At 41.0% G+C, this 22,771-nt stretch overlaps 1 protein-coding gene across 4 annotated transcripts; it reads right to left on the bottom strand.

Moving 5' to 3' along the window:
- Window positions 1-250: 250 nt before the first annotated feature.
- Window positions 251-22,244, bottom strand: LOC133479932 (solute carrier family 45 member 4-like). 4 transcript variants are annotated; one of them, XM_061777499.1, is made up of 14 exons: window positions 21,979-22,244; window positions 18,477-18,779; window positions 16,960-17,239; window positions 9,119-9,307; window positions 8,860-9,039; window positions 7,051-7,706; window positions 6,808-6,960; window positions 6,466-6,714; window positions 6,249-6,368; window positions 4,857-4,956; window positions 4,655-4,735; window positions 4,418-4,548; window positions 4,239-4,307; window positions 251-1,857 (listed from the first exon to the last, which is right to left on the bottom strand). In XM_061777499.1, the coding sequence occupies exons 3-14, from the start codon at window positions 17,174-17,176 to the stop codon at window positions 1,573-1,575; spliced, it is 2,430 nt and encodes an 809-aa protein (XP_061633483.1). In that variant the 5' UTR covers window positions 17,177-17,239; window positions 18,477-18,779; window positions 21,979-22,244; the 3' UTR covers window positions 251-1,572. The 4 variants fall into 4 exon arrangements, with proteins under 4 accessions (XP_061633483.1, XP_061633484.1, XP_061633485.1 ...); XM_061777500.1 differs by lacking the exon at window positions 21,979-22,244 and adding an exon at window positions 20,382-21,729; XM_061777501.1 differs by lacking the exon at window positions 16,960-17,239 and having other exon boundaries at window positions 21,979-22,235.
- Between the last annotated feature and the right edge of the window lie 527 nt (window positions 22,245-22,771).

The following is a 22,771-nucleotide window of genomic DNA, read 5'->3' as shown; positions in this document are numbered from 1 at the left end:
TTATTCACCCAGGTAGCGTTTAAGTTTTTTTTTATCTTTATATATTTTTCTGATATTTACATTTGTGTGATGATCTTAAACATTAAAGTTGGGAAACTATATATATATATATATATATATATATATATATCAGAATGATTAAATGCTCTTTGTAAATAAAACATTGATTGACACCCAGACCCTTGTACAGTATATTATGCCAAAGAGTCAAGGTGGAAGGTTATGTTAATGAATGACAGACAACTGTGGGTGGTTTCAACTTTTTTCTTCTTCTTCAAAGGAGTAGTTTCAAAAACAGCTTAAATCTTTATAAAAAATCTGTTCAGCAGCAATCAGAAAGCCACCCCAAACGTTGGTGACACGGAACAGAATACAGCTACAAATCTTAACATACTACAGTACATAAAATCCAAACTATTGCCACACATAACACACGCTGTTCCAGGCTTCAATGTGCCACTCGTACCTGTGAGATAAGAAATCAAAGACCTTTGGGTGGCTCACAAGGAATTTGCTTTTGTTTTTAAATATTAATCGCCATCATTTCCTAAGTTGAATGAGGGCTTTCAGAGCAAATTGTTGCACAACCCAAATTATTACTTGAAAACTAACTGTTCTGCCCATTCTGAGCCTTCTGCACTAAAAGGCACTTACAGTAACTTATCAGACTGCATAGTAGATTTACAACTCCTGAATATCACCTTGCATAGTCAAAAGTTTTTCGCAGGCTGCATGATTGGCCTAGTTACTATTTAAAGGGCATTATTATACTAATCCAGAAATATAATTATAAGCCACAGTGGGAGGTTAAAAAAAAAAAAAAAAAAGGCACCTTATGACAAAATACTTCTAAAGAAACAAAGTCACTCTGCCAAAGTTGATTGCCACTCGGGTACCTGAGGATGTGAGCTAGGAATTTCACTTTTGAGTGTAGTTAAGAAATGATGTGCGGCCTAAACTTTGGCAAAACTGGCATAATGTATCATTTCACATTGCAATTAAATGCCACTGGGGTTCCTGCATAAGGGTGCATAGTGCTCTCATCAACAAATAATAATACAGGCTCTACTAATGGCACAGAAGCCTGTTATGTAAATGCTTGCAATGTTATCACAGTGAATTAAAGCACATCCGTCTGTACGGGGGCAAACGACACCAGACAAACCCAAAATGTAGAGCTTCGGTTTTATATTAACCTGACTGGGACATGTATTTACATCGCTCCTTAGCCAATAATGTAGATAATGCAGGAGAGGCCAAAGTGACACTTTCCCACCATTGTGATCACCTATGAAGCAGCTAGAAGGCATTACATAACAATACAGTATCACCAGGTCTCACTTTGCCCTTCACTGAAACGTTTCTTGTCAAACTTTTTTCCAGGCTCGTTCAGTCTGTCTAGTCCACATTAGCCTGTTCGAGCTGAGGTAGCAACGGGACGTGCAGAACACTCCTCATACCAATGAGACAAATCTGTGCAAATCCATCTTCACTATATTGCTGTGGTTATTTTTTTTCTAATAATTTTCCATCTCGGCTTCATTTCTCCTACTTCCCCCTACAAGTTTACGCTCAGGCGACTGGTTGTGTCTCAGTATTTTTGAGACCATCTCTGTCTGCCATCTTCTGGAGAGCCAATCTCTCACCACCTTCTTCTCCGTTCTGGTCCAGCTCAAGTGACAAACAGGCCAACTCCTGGTCCTTGGAATCCTCGTCAGGATAAATAACGAGGAAACAGGCGACGAGGAAGCCGAGGAAGGAGCTGCCGGACGCCACCATCGGAATGACTCGCACGCTGCCGACAGCCTTGATGACCGCTCCCAGTGCCGATGCGACTAGAATTTGGCTTATATAAACCTGGAAATATTGAGAAATTATATAGACTTGAGCATTATGATTTTCAGACATGCAGAGTAGCATCTGTTTGAACATAATTTGCTCAGGGATGCTTGGCAACTGATGCATCCATTTTCTAGCACTTGTCCTCATTAGGGTCGCGGGTGTGCTGGAGGCTATCCCAGCCGGCTTTGAGTGAGAGGCAGAATATACCCTGGACTGGTTGCCAGTCAATCGCAGGGCACATAGAGGCAAAAAAACAAACAAAAAAAACATTCACTCACATTCACCCCTACGGACAATCTATGCATGTTGGAATGTGGGACAAAACAAACTCTACAGAAGAGGACGTGAGTCAAGATTTGAACCCAGAACCTCAGAACTGTGAGGTAGATGTGCTAACCACGAGCTCACCGTGCTGCGGCAGGTAAACCTAGTTAAACACAAGTTTTAAAAACACATGATTTTTTTCCCATGATGTGATTCAACAGAACAATCTCAGAATGTTACATCTCAGTGTTGTATTGTGAAAAATAACTTCAGTTGGAGTTTCCAGAGTGGAGGACTGCGTGGATGTACAGCCCCAATTCCAATGAAGTTGGGAAGTTGTGTAAAACTTAAATAAAAACACAGTAAAATAATTTGCAAATCATGTTAAACCGATATTTAATTGAATAAACTACAAAGACAAGCTATTTCATGTTCAAACTGATTAACTTTATTGTTTTTAGCAAATAATCATTAACTTATAATTTTATGGCTGCAACACATTCCAAAAAAGCTGGGACAGGGTCATGTTTACCACTGTGTTACAGCACCTTTTCTTTTAACAACATTCAATAAACGTTTGGGAACTGAGGACACTAATTGTTGACGCTTTGTAGGTCAAATTCTTTCCCATTCTTGCTTGATGCACAGCTTCAGCTGTTCAAGTCCGGGGTCTCCGTTGTCGTATTTTACGCGGCACACATTTTAGTACACACACTCTTTTACTACGAAGCCACGCTGTTGTAACATGTGTAGATAATGGGTTGGCATTGTCTTGCTGAAATAAGCAGGGGCGTCCATGAAAAAGACGTTGCTTGGATGGCAGCATATGTTTTTCCAAAACCTGTACGTAGCTTTCAGCATTAATGGTGCCTTCACAGATGTGTAAGTTACCAATGCCATTGGCACTAACACAGCCCCATACCATCACAGATTCTGGCTTTTGAACTTTGCGTCCATAAGAGCCCGGTTCTTTTCCTCTTTGGCCCAGAGGACACGGCGTCCACAATTTCCAAAACAATTTGAAATGTGGACTCGTCGGACCACAGAATACATTTCCACTTTGCATCACTCCATCTTAGATGAGCTCGGGCCTAGAGAAGCCGGCGGCGTTTCTGGGTGTTGTTGATAAATGGCTTTTGCATTGCACTCCGGCTTCCTCCCACATCCCAAAAACATGCATGAATTGGAGACTCTAAATTGTCCGTAGGTGTGAATGTGAGTGCGAATGGTTGTTTGAAGGAATGCTTGTGAATGACAGCGCAATTCAGGGAAGCTCTTTTTATACCCAATCATGGCACCCACCTGTTCCCAATTAGCCTGTTCACCTGTGGGATGTTCCAAACAGGTGTTTGATAAGCGTCTTTTTTGCCACCTGTCCCAGCTTTTTTGGAACATGTTGCAGCCATAAAATTCCAAGTTAATGATTATTTACTAAAAACAATAAAGTTTATCAGTTTGAACATTAAATATCGTGTCTTTGTAGTGTATTCAATTAAATATAGAATGAACATGATTTGCAAATCATTGTAGTCTGTTTTTATTTATGTTTAACACAATGTCCCAACTTCATTGGAATTGGGGTTGTAGTTGAACCTCCCATAGTTGACGGAATGTTGGTCTTCAATAGCAAACTCGTTGAACGTGAGTAGTGCACTCCATTTTGCCTCAATTGTGTCAGACACGATGAATCAAAAACCAAGAGAATTCTTAATGCTCAATAAAGTGATAATTGTCAGTGACATGTAAAGGTGATTTATACAATGCACATTTTAACATACTTAATTGCCACGTGTCAAAAGTGCATAAAGTTAACATATATTGCATATTGTAAAAGCAATAAAAACACAAGTACGCTGACGCCAAAGTCTTTCTGCTTTAAATGTGAGTTTCATCTGTTGTACATTCATCTGTTTCTTCTTTCATGTTCTTCTCTTAACTGTTGAGGTGATCATTTTGGAATAACTGTTGCCAAAAATCCAAAGAAAATGCAAAGCTTGCTCCATATTTTCCTCAGTTTTGGGTCAAATTTATAATTGTACAACCACAGGGGCATTCAACTTAAGAGGTTCCACTATAATTGAGTCGTGTTGGGTAATACAAGCTTGGAGCTTGGAACGGTTAAAATGACTTACGTGGCATGATAGGATAGCGCAGTCAATACCAAAACCTCTTCTACTGTTGGCTGGACTGTGGTGGATGTACTGAGAAAAGCATTACAACAGCAGAGAATGTAATTTTCACTGACAAATTCTGTTTTTCTGATTGCTAGAACAAATATTTTTACAACTCTGTTCTGGCATTACACAAATACCTCTTTAATTTCATGGTACTGTCCTAGTAAGGCATATGGACAGTAAGACATGCTCATGGAGATGATGCCCATGCTGCTGATCATCACCATGGCGACGTAGACATTCGGGAAGATGGCCATCGCCGCAGTTCCTAAGGTTAGAAAGGCATACATATAGTGAACACATACAGTGCATGATATATTGTACGTTGATGATTGTAGCGTATTGCTGCTGTTGATTCTGTCATGGATTCTCACCTATTGCGAAGCCCAGAGTCCCCATAATGTAGATGACCTTGATGCTCAGGTCAAAGTTATCTAGGTACTTCTGAAGGATGGCTGGTTGGAAAAGAGACAAGTGGGACGGAAGTGTAATTGTACCACTGATTACTGTCATTTTGGAGAAAATGGGAGGCAGTTAATGGTCTTGAAAAGCTCATTTCGACTTGTGCATTTATACCTGAGCAGACGGCAGCAGTAGCAGCATTGACCACAAGCCCCCAACACCCCATCTGCACTCCGCTGTTGTAATTCTGGAACTCTGTGGAATTAGCTAGTGCCTGGAACAATGATTATACTATTAACAGAAAATATTGTTTTAAAAAGCTATATACATAAAATTATTTCTAATACATTGATTATTTGAGTGCTCCATTTCCACCAGGAAAAACAGACAGCTCAGTTTCCGCTCAGCGTCTAAAGTCAAAACCGATACCGGCCTTATTTCAATGGATCGGGTACTCGTGAAGGCCAGCAACCGATACTTCAGGCAAAAAAAATCGGGTATCGAGTAAGTCCTCCATTTGGTGCTACACTGTGGCGGTTTGGCACGTCAGCGATCATCACGTGCATCAGAAAGCAAGAAAGGTCTTTGTTCATAATTATCTTTCATCGTGTTAATTCAAATTATATATACTGTATCAAAAGTACTTGTGGTATCAGTACTCAGTATCGGCGAGCGCTGAAAAATAAATATCATGGTATCAATACATCCCTCCTGCAAGACATAAGAATAAAAACATTACTACATTAAAACTTCAAAGCTGAGCAAAATAACTGCGTTAAGTGTGAAAACAAAAGTGAGTTTGTTTTTTATTATATATAAACATAACATCTTTTGCGCCACGGAACAGTTTCACGTAAAGATACATTTTGACAGAGCGGCATTAAGACAAATGAAAACAAATAATTAAATATACAACTTATCATTACGCTGAATGTAAATGTGATTAACAGGAGCCCTGCGCTTTTTTTCTATTCAACGAGCTGGTCCCATGTTGGAGTAATATTTTTTTCTTTTCAAAAAACCTCCAAAGGTTTGGCCTCCATGTGCCGAAGCCGTTTTGATGGCTTCATTGTCTCATTTGTGGGCATGTTGTGACATTTTATGGCAAGTTGGTTTGGTGTGTGCAAGTCAACTAGCAAAAAAAACCCGTACCAAAAGTACGGTATAAGCTATGGTTGATGTCTCCTGAAGAGGGCTTTCTTTTTGTTGGAAGTTGTGTGATGTTTGTCTGTCTCAGTGTTTCCCTTTTTGAAGAAGCTATCAAAACAGCTTTTTGTTTTTTACTTAGTTTTGCTAGCTTTGGGTTTACTTTTTTCCCCTCATCATGTGACCGAGTTGACCGAGAAGCAAACTTCTTTCAGATTCTGATGATCAATTAATTATTTTTTGTCCAGTCCCTCTGTGCGCTAAATTCATATATACATATAAACGGTGTGTTCCGTTTATATGTATATATGAATTTATGTATTTATTTAAAATAAAGGCATTGTATTTCAGGTACAGTTCAGTTACAGTCAATGCAAACTGCAAAAACAAAACACAAAAGTAGGAAGTGTGTCTGTGTACCTTGGGGTCTCCATGGAAGATGACTTGGCCCATGAAATCTGTATAGAAGACAGCTTGAGCTAAATAGGAAAACCATGTGACCAGGTGACATACACACAGCCTCCACAGCGGCTTTGGCATCTGCACAGTATAGAACCAGAAGAAATATAATTTCACAAAAACTTGAGTGAAGGTGTTTGGGAGTAATATTTAGAGACCTATTGCAATTGTCTGTCACCTTCAGCATTGACAACCAGAGCAGTCGTACAGTTGTGCCCCTGTTGGGCCCGTCATCACTGCTGGAGTCCACTGAAGAAAGACTGCTTTCCGACAACTGAAACTCCCGCCTGTCTGCAATCATCTGCAGATCACTAAGATCATTCAGACTGCGGGAAGTGGTGATTGGCGGAGGACTAGAGGTGGTTGTCCGTCGCAATCGGTGACGCTGGGATCCCACTCGTCCATAATAAGAGAATGTAAAAGAAGGCTGAAGAAACAGGAACAACAAATTTGAACCCCAGGCTGTTTTATATTAGTATTCACAATTTTTCGTGAAAGATGTTTTATAAAAGTGTTTTACTTGTCGGTAGAACGTATGTTTGTGTGGGCGCGGCGAAGATGTGGCGCTGAGGAGCCGAGTGACAGTTTTGCTGGAGGTGTGGCTTTTGTTTGCATTGCAGTGCTCAGTGGATGACAAGCCAGCATTGACACCAGCACCATTAGCCAGCTTGGTCTGCTCAATAGGACGGAAACAAAAGCACATGCGTCTTACAAAATGCCTTTTGAGCATACAATAAATCACATAATAGGAAATCTACTTTACCTTTGGTTTCATATGTGAGCCGTCAGAGGCAGGACTAACTTCTGGAGGACCATTAATCTGACCATTAGGCTCAGAAAAAGAATCTCCAGATTCCACAACCACTATTCGATCTGCAGGTTTTGGTGGTCCACCAGGACTCAAAGACCCAATACTCTGCTTCGAAGGCTTGAACGAATCTTTTAGACCTTCCTGGATTTCAGGTAAAGCCTGGTGTAGCTCTGACAAGAAAAGCTGGATCTGCAGGTCAAGGTCAGGATCCAGGTTGATTGTCGTGTCTGGCATGGCTAAGACTGAATCGCTTTTACTCCGCATTCGCTCCATAATCAGGAAGTCCATTTCCTCAACCTTAGGATCTGATTGGTGGTTCTCTCCGAAAGGGGGGTCCTCCTCTGCAATGACATCAAGAAGCTGTGGTGTGTGACTAACTCGTCGGTAAGATGATTGACTGGCTGAAGTCCTTCTTCCTTTGATATTAAACTGCTGGGATGCCACAAATTGTTTCTCAGGGATACTGAACATGTGCAGTATGACAGAGATAATGAAAATGATGGCTGTGAAAAGGAAGAGGACTTGCTGCTGTGACTTAAACGCTTGACCCAGAGAAGTGCCAGTCCAGTCGAGACCGCCTAGCATGTAGCCCAAAGCGCCACCAAGCCCTGGAGGACACACGCACGCACGCACACACACACAAGAGCATTATTGTTTGCATGCCACATTATTCTTCTGCGTACGCATTTTTCATAAGATTGTACAATGCCATGACTGGTCTCGTTATTGCTTTATTTCCACAGGAAAAAAAAAAAGCACTAACAGTACTATATTTGTAGTAACTGCTCAGCCAAGTGCAAGCGCACTTTTCTATTTTCACCAAGTAAAACATATGAACAGTACATCATATTTACTACACATATCAACTACACATTTCAACCACCGCTAAACGCAAGCTAGCCTTGTTGTAGTTTGTAGTTGTAGTTGTAGTTGTGTGTTTCATTAAATGTACCATAAAATTCCACTCGTGGTCGTATTCTGTGTGTTCTGAATTTAAGTAAACCTCTGTAACCTAGGACTCAAAATGTCATAGAGTGTAGCAGCCTCCATATTATGAGACTGATTAAAAAGTCGTCATTTCACCTAAAGTTAAACTTGAAAAAATTGACGTCGTGCCCTTTTCGAGACATTAGTTTGATTTGAACAATTAAATCAAAATTACGATAAACCGGAAGTAACGCAAACGTCGCTCCCGACTTATTACTTTATCCTAAATTAACTACAATTCTGGTCACTGATGGTGTAGTGGTACACTCGCCTGACTTTGGTGCAGGCAGCGTGGGTTCTGTTCCCACTCAGTGACGGTGTAAATGTGGATGCGAATGGTTGTCCGTGTCTATATGTGCCCTGCGACTGACTGGCGACCAGTTCAGGGTGTAGTCTGCCTTTTGCCCGCAGTCAGCTGGGATAGGCTCCAGCGGTGTTGAAAATGGAAAATGGATAATTACAATTCTTATTTGATATATAATCGCTACAGTGATATTATCAGTGGTGGTAGTAGGTAGCCTTCAACCTCGTGGTTTGTCAAGAATAGCTCCTATTTCGAGAAACTTGTCATGGATAGGATAAATTGTACTACGCATTGCAGCTGTGTGAAATTCTCAAACTGGCGCTTAACTGAAGATAGAAAAACTTCTTGTCAGGCCGATATTTCTGACCCATTATGGTTCCAGGGCCCACCTTTGGGCCTCACCTCACCAGTTGAGAATCACTGGTATAGACATTTCATAATTTCTGTGAAGTCGTGCCTCAAATTGTTACCTGCTGAAAAGGCGTGGATATTTAGGGCCATATCTTGCTCCTCTGTGTCCGCAACATCAAGAAGGTAAGCTCTAATCGGTCCATCACACGCATCAGCACTAAAGTCCAGCACCATCACTCCCAAAACTGTGAGGATGATGCCCACTGGCTGACTACCAGGGCGATCACCAATGGAAAGCCCTGAAAAAAACCCGCATTGATATCAGCCGGCGGGCGAAGTTGCAAAGTGACATTTTGGCGCAATAAACTTTGAACTCACCAATTAGTGATCCGTTTAAGAACATTGCCATACCGAGCAGTACACCAACACACAGAGCCAGTATGAATGGCCTCCTCCGACCCCATCGCAGCGTACAGCGGTCACTAGCCGAGCCCATCACAGGTGTGAGGATGAGACCAAAGATAGGACTGAGGAACCATGTTAGACTGTAATATTGCTCAGGCAGGCCTAGGACAAACAGACGCATATATATATAAACACGCACACACACACACACACACACACAATAGAGTCAATTCATGTTATAAATTCAAGGAGTGGTCACAGGACACTCAACACTTGACTTTGACAAAAGAACCTTATAATTTTAGTCCCTATCACAGGGCAGAAACAGTTGATAGTTGTGATCATTTGTATAATTATTCATTTTGTTGAATCGCTCCTTTATAAGGCAACTTTGTGCTGCCGTTTTGGAACTGGTGCTGTTAAGCGACAGCATTCATATTTTTGTCATGCATTGACTTACATTTAAGCAAATAAACCACATAAGAAGTGGGTTGATACTTTATGATGTGCAGGTTATTTTTGTCTTTCTACATTACCTACAGCATTCTTTCTCAAAAGCAGAGCACAAATCACCTCATTCAAAAATGATGGTAGCTTCCTCTAACCAATGACGATTAGCAGACCAGTTGCAACAGTGCAGAAATAGTACCACACAATGAGACTTCTATGAGAACTTAAAACACAGTTTGTTAGATTTAAGTACACACGTTCATGTTAGGTTGCCTGCAAGACAACAGCAAACATTGTCCATCCCTTGTAGAGAAGTGGAGGATTGTTTTCTTCTCCATTGTATTCCTAGCAGTCTGGTTCTCTGGCTGGCTGGTTCTCACGGGAAGAACATTTTACCCACGCTGCCTTCCTCTGCTGAGGTCTTCTCTACCCTCTTAAGTCAACACAATTGCAGCTACAGTTGCAAAGCATGGAGGGGGACCAACAAATGACACTCCTGCAGTTAGCAGTTTTGATTCAAGTAGTTTACTGACATTCTGTTGTATATAAAAACAATTATATGATGTTTGTACTTTTTTAAAATACCTTTTTTGTATGTGTTTCAATTCAGCTATTCAAATGAGGCAAATAGATATATTGCTAACAGGATATGGGGCTTGACCATGAAGATCTCCTAAACAGAAAACATCTAAATTATGATGGCAAAGCAGAAATGTTTCCACATGACAAAATTAATGTTCTACTTTGCTAACAGATGATCCTAAAGAGGTCAGACATTATAACTAAATATTTGTTATTGTTAAAAAAACAATAAAGAATCATATCATCCAACATTCAGATGTTATAATGTGCGGTAGCTAAATCTTGAAAACCGAAGCAGGCATTGTGGACACTACTTGGCATCAAGCAGCACAAGTTCAACTACAATATGGCCAAAACAGCTGTGGTAGAAATAAAATCAGAAAGCCAACTGTTTGGTGTGGGACCACTTTGAACAGCGACATGGTTTTTTTTACCTAATAACTTAGTAATACCCTTTACCCTGTACACATAAAGTACTGAAGAGGCTGCTAGAAAGTGAATGGAATAAGGTTCTCCTTACTGATGAACCTAATGCATTGATATTCCTACATGAATGCAACAACAGCAACTTTGGAGCAGGAAAACATTATTATAACAGGTGAATGACTTCTGTCAAGTGTTAACCATGTAACCATGTTCCTTAACTTCTGAAATGGGGTGGGAATAATAATTGAGTAATTAATCATTAAGAATTTTGTTGAGTTGAATTGATTACTGATTAATCATGTGTAGTGTACTGACTAAAATGTGTTGAACTGTATTTGTTTGAATTGCTGTTGTGAAAACTAGTTAAAAGTTTGTTTGGTTCTTTGTGTGGATGGATACTGGGGTGTCCTGCGTTCCGAGGGGTCTGTGAACATTTCAGGTTTTTTTTTTTAATGATTGATTGAATGGGTGGGGCGTCAAAGGGGATTCGGGGAAGGAGGTGGGTCGTGGGGAAGAAGAGCGGGAGATGCGGCGGGAGAGAGGAGTTTTTTTGGGGGTTCTTGACCTGGTTTTTCGACGCGAACGGATTTACTGTTTCAACGCGAACGGATTTACTCTTTCAACACCACGGGTCCTGCCTGCTCATCGCCACGGGTCCTGCCTGCTCAACACCACCGGGCTGCCGCTTCGACGCTATGGGATCCAGTCGCTGTGCCTACTGAAGCGTTTTGAGGGCGCGTTCCTACGCCAATCGGTTTCGGTTTCTTTTCCCCAGTGAACTGAGGGTTCAATGGTTTTGTGAGTACTGCCAGTGAAGGCTACATGTGGGGGCTCGTCCGGGATTGTTATTGTTCACTAGTGTATTTGTGAGCAAAGAGGAAAAAAAAAAAAAAAAAAGAAAAAATTCGGTCAATGTTGACCGGGGTTGTAATAGCAATGTAATCACAATACTGAGTGTGTTTTGTGTAACTGGTTTTGAAAAAAACAAAACAAAAAAAACCCTGAAATGTTCACAGACCCCTCGGAACGCAGGACAGCCCAGTATCCATTCACACAAAGAACCAAACAAACTTTTGACTAGTTTTCACAACAGCAATTCAAACAAATACAGTTCAACACATTTTAGTCAGTACACTACACTCTCGCCCCACAAAAAAAAAAAAAATGGTCATGCCCTCATGACATGTACAACAACATAACCTTTTATGAACAGGATAAACACTCCCCTCTCAAACCAATCCACTTATAAAAAGTGCTCCTGTACCTCAAAGGTGATGGAGATAAACCATCTGTCTTATCATCAACCTTAGCTAGAGAGACAGTATGAGTACTAACTGCCACAGAGATTGGACTCCCTAACAAGTCATAGGTTAGTTGGGTAGGAACCCTTTTCAGTCTTTGAGGCCGCCGTGCCTCGTCTGAACTCTCTGTAACACTGTCTTGTCTCGCAGTCGTTACATCGAATGTCTGTGCTTCAGTGTCCCTTCCAGTATCAACAGTACTTTCAAAAGTCTCATCTTGCACTACGGATCCATCGTCATCTGTTGCCGCAGGTGCCTCAACTGTAACCTCATCCATCTCTTGGTTAATTGGAGGGGCAACTTGATCCAAATCCAGGCTGACAGGTTCTGATTGAAAAGTTTCCTGAGCTTCCGGTTGTCTTGACTCACATATGGAGTGATAATCATACCACACACCCATTTCATTCTCTTCTGAGTCAGATGCAGACTCGATCTTTTCAACATGATCAAGCGCTGGTACACCAGAAAGATTACAGTTTTCAGCCCTCTTTGCTTTGAGTCTTTTGCTGGCTCTCCTTTTGCGTTGAAGTGTATCTTCGTTCTTTTCCACATTCAATTTCACTTCCTGTCCAATGGGCAGAATGTGATTTCGGTGCAATACTTTGTTAAAGCCTTGTCCGTTCTCTGGCTTCAACTTGAACACAGGCATACCAGGGAGTTGACTCTCCACAACGTATGGTGTAGCTTTCCAACGATCAGCTATCTTGTGTTTTCCTTGCAGTCCAAGATTTCTGATTAACACCCTGTCACCAGAGACTAATGGACAGAAACGAACTCTCTGATCTTAGCGTTGTTTGTTCCCTTCATTTTGTTTTCTAGCCATGCTCTCGGCAAGCTGGTAGGCAGTCTGTAATTCTCGTTTCATGTTTTTGACGTATTTCAGATAGGACTTGGTGGATGTACCATCACTTGAGACTCCAAATGCCACAGCTACTGGCAGTCTAGCCTCTCGACCGAACATGAGAAAATATGGCGAGTGGCCTGTTGACTCATTTAGCGTGCAGTTGTATGCATGCACCAGCTGACTGATGTATTTACTCCATTTACTTTTGTCCTGTGCATCAAGAGTACCGAGCATGTTGAGAAGAGTTCTATTGAAACGCTCAGGTTGCGGGTCACCCTGCTGGTGGTAGGGTGTGGTTCTAGACTTCTTTATACCAAGCATACTCAACAGTTCATGAATGAGGCGGCTCTCGAAATCTCTGCCTTGATCCGAGTGTACTCGCTTCGGTAGACCATAGTGGACAGAATATTGTTACCACAGGACCTTAGCAACTGTTGACGCCTTTTGATCCTTAGTCGCAAAAGCTTGAGTATAACGTGTGTAGTGATCTGTAACTACAAGCATATTACAAATGTTTCTGGAGTCAGGCTCAATTGTCAAGAAATCCATACAGACAAGATCCATCGGCCCCTCACGGGTAAGATGTGACAACTCAGCAGCTCTCTTGGGCAGCGTTTTCCTCTAAATACACCTTGGACAATTTTTACATTACGTCTCAACCTGTGTTTTCATACGAGGCCAGTAAAATCTCTCTCGCACCAACCCATAGGTTTTGTCAAACCCAAGGTGACCTGACTGGTCATGCAAAGACTGAAGAACAGTTTCTCTGAACTTCTGTGGGAGTAAGAGTTGTTGTCGAACTGGTTTGTTGGGAGGCTTACTGATTCGGTACAGTACAGAGTCCTTGACCTTTAACTTTTCCCACTCTTTTAACAACAATGACACATCCGGATGTTTTCGTTTGTTAGCCTGGTCCGCAAAGTTCTGCACAACAGCACACCACACTTCTCCGATGCATGGGTCTTCCTGCTGAGAATGTGAGATGTCAGCTAAAGACATTTGGGGCAGTGGCTGAGTGCTTACAGAAGACACACTACAATAAGCTCTGGGTAGTTAGTACTCATACTGTCTCTCTAGCTAAGGTTGATGATAAGACAGATGGTTTATCTCCATCACCTTTGAGGTACAAGAGCACTTTTTATAAGTGCATTGGTTTGAGAGGGGAGTGTTTATCCTGTTCATAAAAGGTTATGTTGTTATACATGTCATGAGGCCATGACCATTTTTTTTTTGTGGGGGGAGAGTGTAGTGTACTGACTAAAATGTGTTGAACTGTATTTGTTTGAATTGCTGTTGTGAAAACAAGTTAAAAGTTTGTTTGGTTCTTTGTGTGGATGGATACTGGGGTGTCCTGCGTTCCGAGGGGTCTGTGAACATTTCAGGTTTTTTTTTTTAATGATTGATTGAATGGGTGGGGCGTCGAAGTGGATTCGGGGAAGGAGGTGGGTCGTGGGGAAGAAGAGCGGGAGATGCGGCGGGAGAGAGGAGTTTTTTTGGGGTTTCTTGACCTGGTTTTTCGACACAAACGGATTTACTGTTTCAACGCGAACGGATTTACTCTTTCAACACCACGGGTCCTGCCTGCTCAACGCCACGGGTCCTGCCTGCTCAACGCCACCGGGCTGCCGCTTCGACGCTACGGGATCCAGTCGCTCTGCCTACTGAAGCGTTTTGAGGGCGCGTTCCTACGCCAATCGGTTTCGGTTTCTTTTCCCCAGTGAAATGAGGGTTCAACGGTTTTGTGAGTACTGCCAGTGAAGGCTAAACATGTCTTGAAGCATTTGAAGCAAAATGGAGCCCAGTACTTGACAGCAACCAGCAAAGGTGTTGGTGATTCGCTCCTAACTATTTTGCTGTCTAAGGAAGGCATGATGACATCGGCTATGGTAATTACCATTATGTTAATTTTCTCCAAAGTTGATCAAGGAAATCCAGTTGCTGATCCCTATTTCTGACCATGCCGTTGTATGTTAACAAATGTCCATTTACAGATGTAGTATGTTTACAAATGCATTTTTACCACTGGTAAATCTTATTGACAGAGGGAAAATTACATTACACAACCATTTGACAAGCCTACGAAAAAAGACAACAAAAGGAAAGTAACTCTCTCCATTTTCAACAGCTGGGGCTGGGGAACAGCACTGCAAAGGTGGATGCCTAGAAAATGTAAATGCCTCCATAACACCCTGAATAGGTTTTAAACCTAATCTTTCTCTCAATATTGCAAACCCGGGGAAAGACGGTGAAGCTGAAATGTGCTGTGTTGGACATTCTTGACATACCAGGAAAAAGTGCCTTTGTTTCGTTTGCCATTGACATTGGTGATAGCTATTGCTGGGCATGCAGGTTACATTACACTATGGTGCAACACGTCCGCGGTGCCAGTCCAGTTATTGTTGCAGGGACTTTTAAGTGTTATACTGAGTTGGGCACTCCTTAAGGCAGCTGTTGCAATAAATGAATTATGCAATAAAAGGTTTATTCTTGCTGAATTGACAGTGAGGTCTTGCCATTGTATGACTGTAACTAGGTTATCTGGTATACAGTGCAAAAAGAGCCTTTCACATGCTTTGAACCAAAAGTAAATACAGTATCTGCTGTGAAACAACATACCGCGTGTTTACTTCCCCACAGTATAACTAGAGTTGTTATGTTGTAACAGTGGAAAACAGTATGGTTGTTCTCGCATTGACCTGTTAGTGAGCACATTTATTTGTGAATGCTAATTGTACTCGGCTCTGACAAAGTGTTTTTCGACACAAATGAAAAACACAAAGCCAAATTAAAAATGAAAACAGGAAATTCTAGTAGACTCATCATAGTTAAATACTTCCCTTATCAGTATTATTTTAGTCCTACTTATTAGGAGAGTGGCCACGATCATCCCACGTGACAAATGTTGATTTAAGAATTTGAGAGCCAAACAGACAGTAGCACTGCATTACTTTCAAAAACAATTGTGAACGCTTAACGACAATAAGAAAGAAAACGTGTTCACTGAAACCTCTTTGGTTACTTAATTAATTCACTGCCATTGACGGCTTGAGAAGTCAAATATCCACGTTAACTCGGAAGGCTGGCAGCGAATGAGTTCTTACCGGTAAGTTCAATTGGACGCCACAGGGCTCACCATAATGTGACATCTACCAGCCAATCAGTACAAAGGAATAAAGGAAGTTATACTGGAATATAATGGAGGGTAACTGTATTTTGCGAGTACACCAACCAGCCACAATATTGCACAACTAACACAATATGATGATGTCAAATACAAGTGCTCTATTAAGTAGTCTTCATTATAAAAGATAATAATGTTCAGTTTTGATTGACAGAGAGGGATTGTATGTCCGGATATTTTGTGGTACCCAAAATATTAGGAACAGCTCATTATGATGCAGTACATTTATATATTATTGCAAACTACAACCACAATAATAAACACAGTTAAAATTATTGTCAATTATCATCTGTTGCTGCTGTTATATTGGATATCATTATAGAGTATTGTGCAAGTGGTCATACTGTTGTGCTTGGCCGGTGTTATTATAAATGTGATGATTACAATAAAAAATAAAAAAAAAGTAATATTCTGCATTTGTGGGGCTAAAATGTACAATTGCCCGTAATACCATGACTGCCGTATGATGGGTTAAGAAATGTTAAATCTCATCTTGTACCAAGATAAAAAATAACTCTTTACTAATATTTCCATCCATCCATTTTCTGAGCCGCTTCTCCTCACTAGGGTCGCGGGCGTGCTGGAGCCTATCCCAGCTGTCATCGGGCAGGAGGCGGGGTACACCCTGAACTGGTTGCCAGCCAATCGCAGGGCACATAGGAACAAACAACCATTCACACTCACAGTCATGCCTACGGGTAATTTAGAGTCTCCAATTCATGCATGTTTTTGGGATGTGGGAGGAAACCGGAGTACTCGGAGAAAACCCACGCAGGCACGGGGAGAACATGCATACTCCACACAGGCGGGGCCGGGGATTGAACCCGGGTCCTCAGAACTGTGAGGGTGACGCTCTAACCAGTCCGCCACCGTGCCGCTTTACTAATATTTAATTTTCAAAACTTAAATTAAATCATCAAACTAGTTTCTGACTGCAGGCCATAAAGGCGCCAGTCAACTCATGCGACCACATTGGCAACTGTAGTACAGTACTTGTATGAGGTTTCATAAATGTTGAATGTTTGTTTACCTATCTGGAGCAACACTGGTACGACCAGGGCAGTTTCCATAGCATAGCAGTATTCCCGGCCAAACATCACTGCTCCGTGCATGACCCAGCGGTGCAGGGGGGTCTGCATGCCTCTACCTTCGCCCGATGATTCCTCTGCATCCTCTGTCTCACTTTCGCTGTCGACTTCCATTGGCCTCCTCTTCTCGTCAAGATCTAAAGTTTCCTGTTCTCCCATTGGTGCTTTGCTATGTGCTTTTTATTTTTTTAACTTCTTTGAAGTTAAATTGTGGTTATCACCCTATAAGGAATACAATTAAAATCCATGATTGCATTATTTTCATTATTCACATGCTGAGCTTTACTCTTCAGCTTCAAGCCCCAAACTACTCACATCGCTGCTGTTTTCAAATCTCCTCACTGCCTCTCCACTTCATGTCACAGTACTAATCCTTCCCATTGCTAAAGGTCTAACAACATCAATCCTCTAATGTACCACAAACCCGCTGAAAAAGATGCAGTGTTCGCACATTCCAAACACGCTCCAAAACGGTTTAAAAAATATATAAAATGTTGACCAGTCCTAGCAATTATTTACACATAATTTAGTTTTGCCTTATGTTTTATTTTTTTCCCACTTTTATGTTTAGTATTTTTTGTAATTTATACATCCTGTAAAGCATTTTGTGACATGTTTTTTTTTTTTACAGGGCTGATACCAATACCAATTATTAGTAGTGTAACAGATATTTGGAGCCATTTGCTGTATGCTGTAAAAGGGAAAATATTGGCGTCAAAATTTTTAATAGTACTATAATAGTTCTGAGCCGCTTATCCTCACAAGTGTCGCGGGTGTCAATTTAGAGTCTTCAATTAACCTACCATGCATGTTTTTTGGGATGTGGGAGGAAACTGGAGTGCCCGGAGAAAACCTACACAGGAATGGGGAGAACATGCTAACTCCACACAGGAGGGGCCGGGGATTGAACCCCACACCTCAGAACTGTGAGGTAGACGCTCTAACCAGTCGAGCACCGTGCCGCCCTCATTTAAATTACTTTAAGCAAATGTTTATTGAACAGCTTTTGAAATTTCCAGCATGTTCAAGTTTTCTTTTTTTTTTTTCTTAACCACAGACCTCTTTATATTAAAATTCGAACAAAAACAGCAGGGAACTCCCAGGCTCAGCAGCATGGCTTACAAAGTTATATGAAAACTTAAACATACAAATAGCCCCCCAAAGTTTAAAACAATAAAAATAAAGTTTTCCAAAATTTCAATATAACTGAAATGTTAATCTTTCACTTGTTTTTGTTTTAAACAAAAACAAAAGGTGCAGATAGTTCCCAGGGTCAGCATTATCAACTGAAAATGTAAATAAATAGCCCTGAAGTTCACCAAGTTTTAAATTGATCTTATTGGCCATTGAGTTAAAAAAAATAAAAAGGCCGATACCTGAACATGAGCACAGATAATCGGCCTGGACGATAATCGGTCTTTCCCTAATTTTGTTTGTTTCCATTAGCAGCGTCACTTACCTGCAAAATACTGATGATGAAAATCTTATTCCGTCCATCATGCCTTTTGAAGGTTTGATAAGTGAAAATGCTCCTGCAGCTCAGCAGGGTAGCAGCTTTGTTCCTCAGTGTGTGTGTCTGTGTGTGTGTGTGTGTGTGTGTCAGTGTGTGTGTGTTGGAGTTACTCTGTAACTGTGTTTACAGCGGCTGCATGGGGTGATGGAAGGCTTTTTGATTGCACAAGTTTTGTGTGTACTTGTCAGCAGTGTGTGTCTCTCTTTGAGCCAAAATGTGTGCACGTTTCTCGACAAAGACAGCAGCAACCTGCGGAGAAGCAAACACGATGGTGAAAAAAATTGTATTGCAAAGATCACTATTTTTCTGCTACCACACTGACACGTGAGCCATTAAAGGCAAGAGTTGAAATCAAACTTATATGGTCAGAGGACAAAGATTTAAAAATGTTCCTTGATAACTTTAGAACCCCTTTACAAACCACATCTGCCATTTTGAAGTGATTATTTGGCAGATATACAGCAGTTAAATCGATATAATGCAGAATGCGCCTGCTGCTTTTTGCATCCCGTGCCTTCCGATCTTCGTCTCTTTCCGCCGCTGTGACGTCACACAAGCCAAACATACTGTTCATTCGGTGTTGTGTGCTATTGCTCCATGCTGTTGTTCCCGTCCTCGTATATTTTTCGTATGATTTAACGATGTCACAATGGTTTATTGTGTGGCATTTGGTTGTACAAATGCTTCAGGCACTGGCAAGTTTTTTTGAGGTCTTTCCAAGTGAAAAAGGAATACATGACCAGTGGATAGGCAAAGTCAATCGACAGGGTAAGAAACATGCTCAGCTAAGGGTGCCTAGCAAGAATTCCAAACTGTGCCGATCACTTCGAAACTGCCGTGTTGTGAGTAAGGCTTAGCAGAAAGCATTGGATACAGAGGCAGAGGCTGAAACCAGCTGTGGTGCCAACTATTTTTCTTACGGGCATCGGGACATCCACCGCCAGCAAGAGAACTAAATCTCATAGCCGCCACGATGCAGCGGCGAAGCGGCGCAGACAAGAGGTGAGAATTTCCTTGTACATACCTACGACTCTATTATGGTTACTATGCACTCGGGAGTAGGAAAAAAAAAGACCCACACAGTACTTTTCAATACTGTCGTCTGTACTTTTGCCTACATGACAAGCCAACAGACACACGGCAAAGACTGTGCGGCGTGTTATAATGCAACTCGAGCGAGGGGCACACAACAAATAGGAATACCACATCCTATGTAAAAGCTTGTGCCGTGTCACTGAAACATATATGAATATATAATACGTATAGTCGTGCTAAAAAATATTGTCATGAGTGTAGAAAAAAACTTGATGCTTTTGACATACCGTCACATGGAGCCAGTGGCTACTCTCTTTTTCTGTTGTACAGCTCCTACTTAGCTGCTCGTCGTCATCACTGTCTCATCGGCTCAAACATGTACGCTTTGACGATGCTAAGTTCAGTTGGGCGCTCCTGTAAGTCGAAATCCCCCTCCTCCACATATTCCAACACATTGCTCGCCATTGCGCTGTGTTTGTCAATTGCAACGTCACTTCTGGTAGCCCTTGCGGTGGATAGAGTAACCACACCCTGGTGTCTTGAACTTCGGGTATGTTCGGGGAGGACTCAATATGCGTCATAAAAACCTAATTTTTAGCTAAACTATGGTTGAAAACTTCATGGAAGTTACGTGCATGTATTACATAACATATAAACAATGCAAATATGAATTTTAACTCACCACATAACATCTTTGTCATCTGACCTTTAAATAATCAACCTTTGGTAAAATATTGTCATGGTCTGTATTTCGGTTTGGGTTGTGTTTAATTTTGTTCCATGTTTGTCGTGTGCTCATTTAGTTATTTTGTCCACCTGTTGTTGTCAACCTTTTCCTTGTGTCGACCAATCAGCTCCCTCCAGCCACTCGTGTCTTGTCCAGGTGTTCCTCTTTGTCTCGTCAATCTGTTTGTATTTAGTTCCTTGGTTTCTTTCAGTTCTTGTCGGTTCATTGTCATTTTCAGTTGTCATTGTCAGGTGTCACTGTCCAGGTCTGTTCCAAGTCTTATTCAGCAGTCATGTTTTGTTTCCATTTTTGGTTTATTCAAGTGTTTCTTTGTTACTTTGGTTATCTGTTGTGGGACTTTGTTTAATTTGCTTCATCCAGGTTCCTTGTTTGCCCTTTTTTGGGAGATTAAATATTATTTTTTGAGACTCCCGCACTCCTGCCTTGTATACCTGCTTCCATGCACTTGGGTCCTCCACGTTTTTGCCTTGCCTTCAAATAACCTAACCGTGACAAACATGATACAGTGAAAAAATTGTGTACTGTATCTGTGGAAGCCCGAGCTGATCTGGACTCCTCCATGATACAGTATCTCATGTTTAAATCACTATCAACTAGAAATAGTACTTGTGTGTGAATGCTCAATGATGCATTTAATACGACTAAGAAAGAAATGAATTCATGCAACTACCGCGTCCCAAAGATGCCATGGAAATATGCCCCTTGGCTTCATTGTCATTATTCCCAATGTTCAAAGCTACATTGGGAATAATGACAATGAAGCCACATTTCAGTTGTCATCATTGGTGAAAGGTGTGAAACAAGTGTTTGCACTGAGAAAAATTATAGCTCACCTGACAAAAATTATAGCGCACCAAGACCAAGAAGAAAAAAAAAACAATTTCAAAAAATAGCATGAGATGGCCTTGTAATTACAGCTAAATGAAAGCGACTTTCTGCATGTCCCGCACTATACTTTTGACACTACCTCTACTCCATTAGTTCTATTGTACTTTTCCTGCTACAGTTCAACCTCATGCTTTTCTAAGCAAGCATTAAGGCCTATATTCCCTGAAAAACATATTTCCACAAAATTGTATGGCCTTAGCAAAGTGAGATCTAGCACCCATGGAGAAGAACACATCAGAGCAATCTGACTGTATACCAAAGGCGATGACACACTGTCTATTATGATGAAATCTTTGGAGAAACGACACTGGTATTCGTGCAATTACAGGCACAAAACTAGGCTTGGCTCTCTCAGCATCCAGACGGATGCAGCATGTAAGCTTTTAGACAGTTCAAATACTAATGCATAAAGAGCGATACGCATACAGCACCTCTTAGATGTATCCTCTAGTGAATGAATGAAATTAATGGAAGTTGTTGAGCCGGTCAGGACATGTTTTGTTTTTTTTCTTCCTCTGGCGCGTCGTAACTATGTCTTTACCTGTTGATGTTACAACTGGCTGCCCTAACTCTTCTTCGAGGTGCAAAGCAAAAAAAAAAAAAAAAAAAAAAAAAAAAAAAAAAAAAAGCATATGTCAAGTCCAGCTGGGTTGTCAAAACCGCTACACCGTTTGACAATTTTGGCTAAGGTTAAACATAGAGCGCTAACCTGCCGCACAACGGTAACTCAAGCAATTCCCACACTTGTAAGGAAATGACAAAGATGTACAAACATACCCGAGGATGTTATTCCATAAACAAACAGGCGTCAGTTGCTCGTCACGAACCGTCTTCGATACCGCGGACAGCGAAGCGCTCAGCGTGGGCTAGCGGGCTCGGCTAACCTTTGGCAGCTAGACGAGGAGGCTCCGAGTAGCCGTCCACTTGCAACTACAGACTTGCAGTATACTCCCCTTGCCTGCCTCAATCGCGACGGTTTCCACAGTAACAAAAAGAGAGGAGGGGCCAAAACGGCCGGCGTGCTGCGTCGTCACACCGGAAGGTGACGATCACATGTACATAAGTGATGATTAAAAGGGAAAAAATGAAAAAGCTTTTTTTTTTTTTTCTAATTAACTTAATATAATACAATCATAAAACTATGTATATATTAAATTGTCCGTAACAGTCCGTCAAAAATGTATTGGACCACCACACAATGATTTATGCATTATGCACCAAAATCATTTTTTATCTGTTTAAATATTACTATCCATGAATTTAAAAAATACGCCCATATGTATAGAACCACTTTTAACCAAATGTTTTTTTATGTTAAAATGATCAAATATAATGATATATTTATTTATAGTTTACGATAATTATTGAGTAGGGTATAATTATCAATAGTTATATACATATTTACAGGCTATATACTGTATATTATTATTATTGCTATCCATTTTTATTTCGTGACCTCATACGAGGGCATTACATTTACCAAAACAAATAGTAAAGCGCATCATTATTTCTTAGTTATGATGTCAAATTATAGTTATTCACATGCATTCTCGAGCAGCAAAATATTGTT

This window comes from Phyllopteryx taeniolatus, chromosome 6 (assembly GCF_024500385.1).
Source record: "Phyllopteryx taeniolatus isolate TA_2022b chromosome 6, UOR_Ptae_1.2, whole genome shotgun sequence".
In the NCBI taxonomy this organism is placed as follows: Eukaryota; Metazoa; Chordata; class Actinopteri; order Syngnathiformes; family Syngnathidae; genus Phyllopteryx; species Phyllopteryx taeniolatus.
Note: the sequence above shows the minus strand (reverse complement) of the source record. Positions and strands in the feature narration are given on the sequence as shown.

What these genes read in the sequence shown, in the direction of transcription:
- LOC133479932 (XM_061777499.1), bottom strand. Translation starts at nt 17,176, where the DNA reads ATGGGAGAACAGGAAACTTTAGATCTTGACGAGAAGAGGAGGCCAATG. An exon ending in ACCAGTGTTGCTCCAGATAG is followed by an intron (nt 9,308 to 16,959) that starts GTAAACAAACAT and finishes TGTTTGTCCTAG; the next exon opens with GCCTGCCTGAGCAATATTAC. An exon ending in TACTGCTGCCGTCTGCTCAG is followed by an intron (nt 4,736 to 4,856) that starts GTATAAATGCAC and finishes TTTTCCAACCAG; the next exon opens with CCATCCTTCAGAAGTACCTA.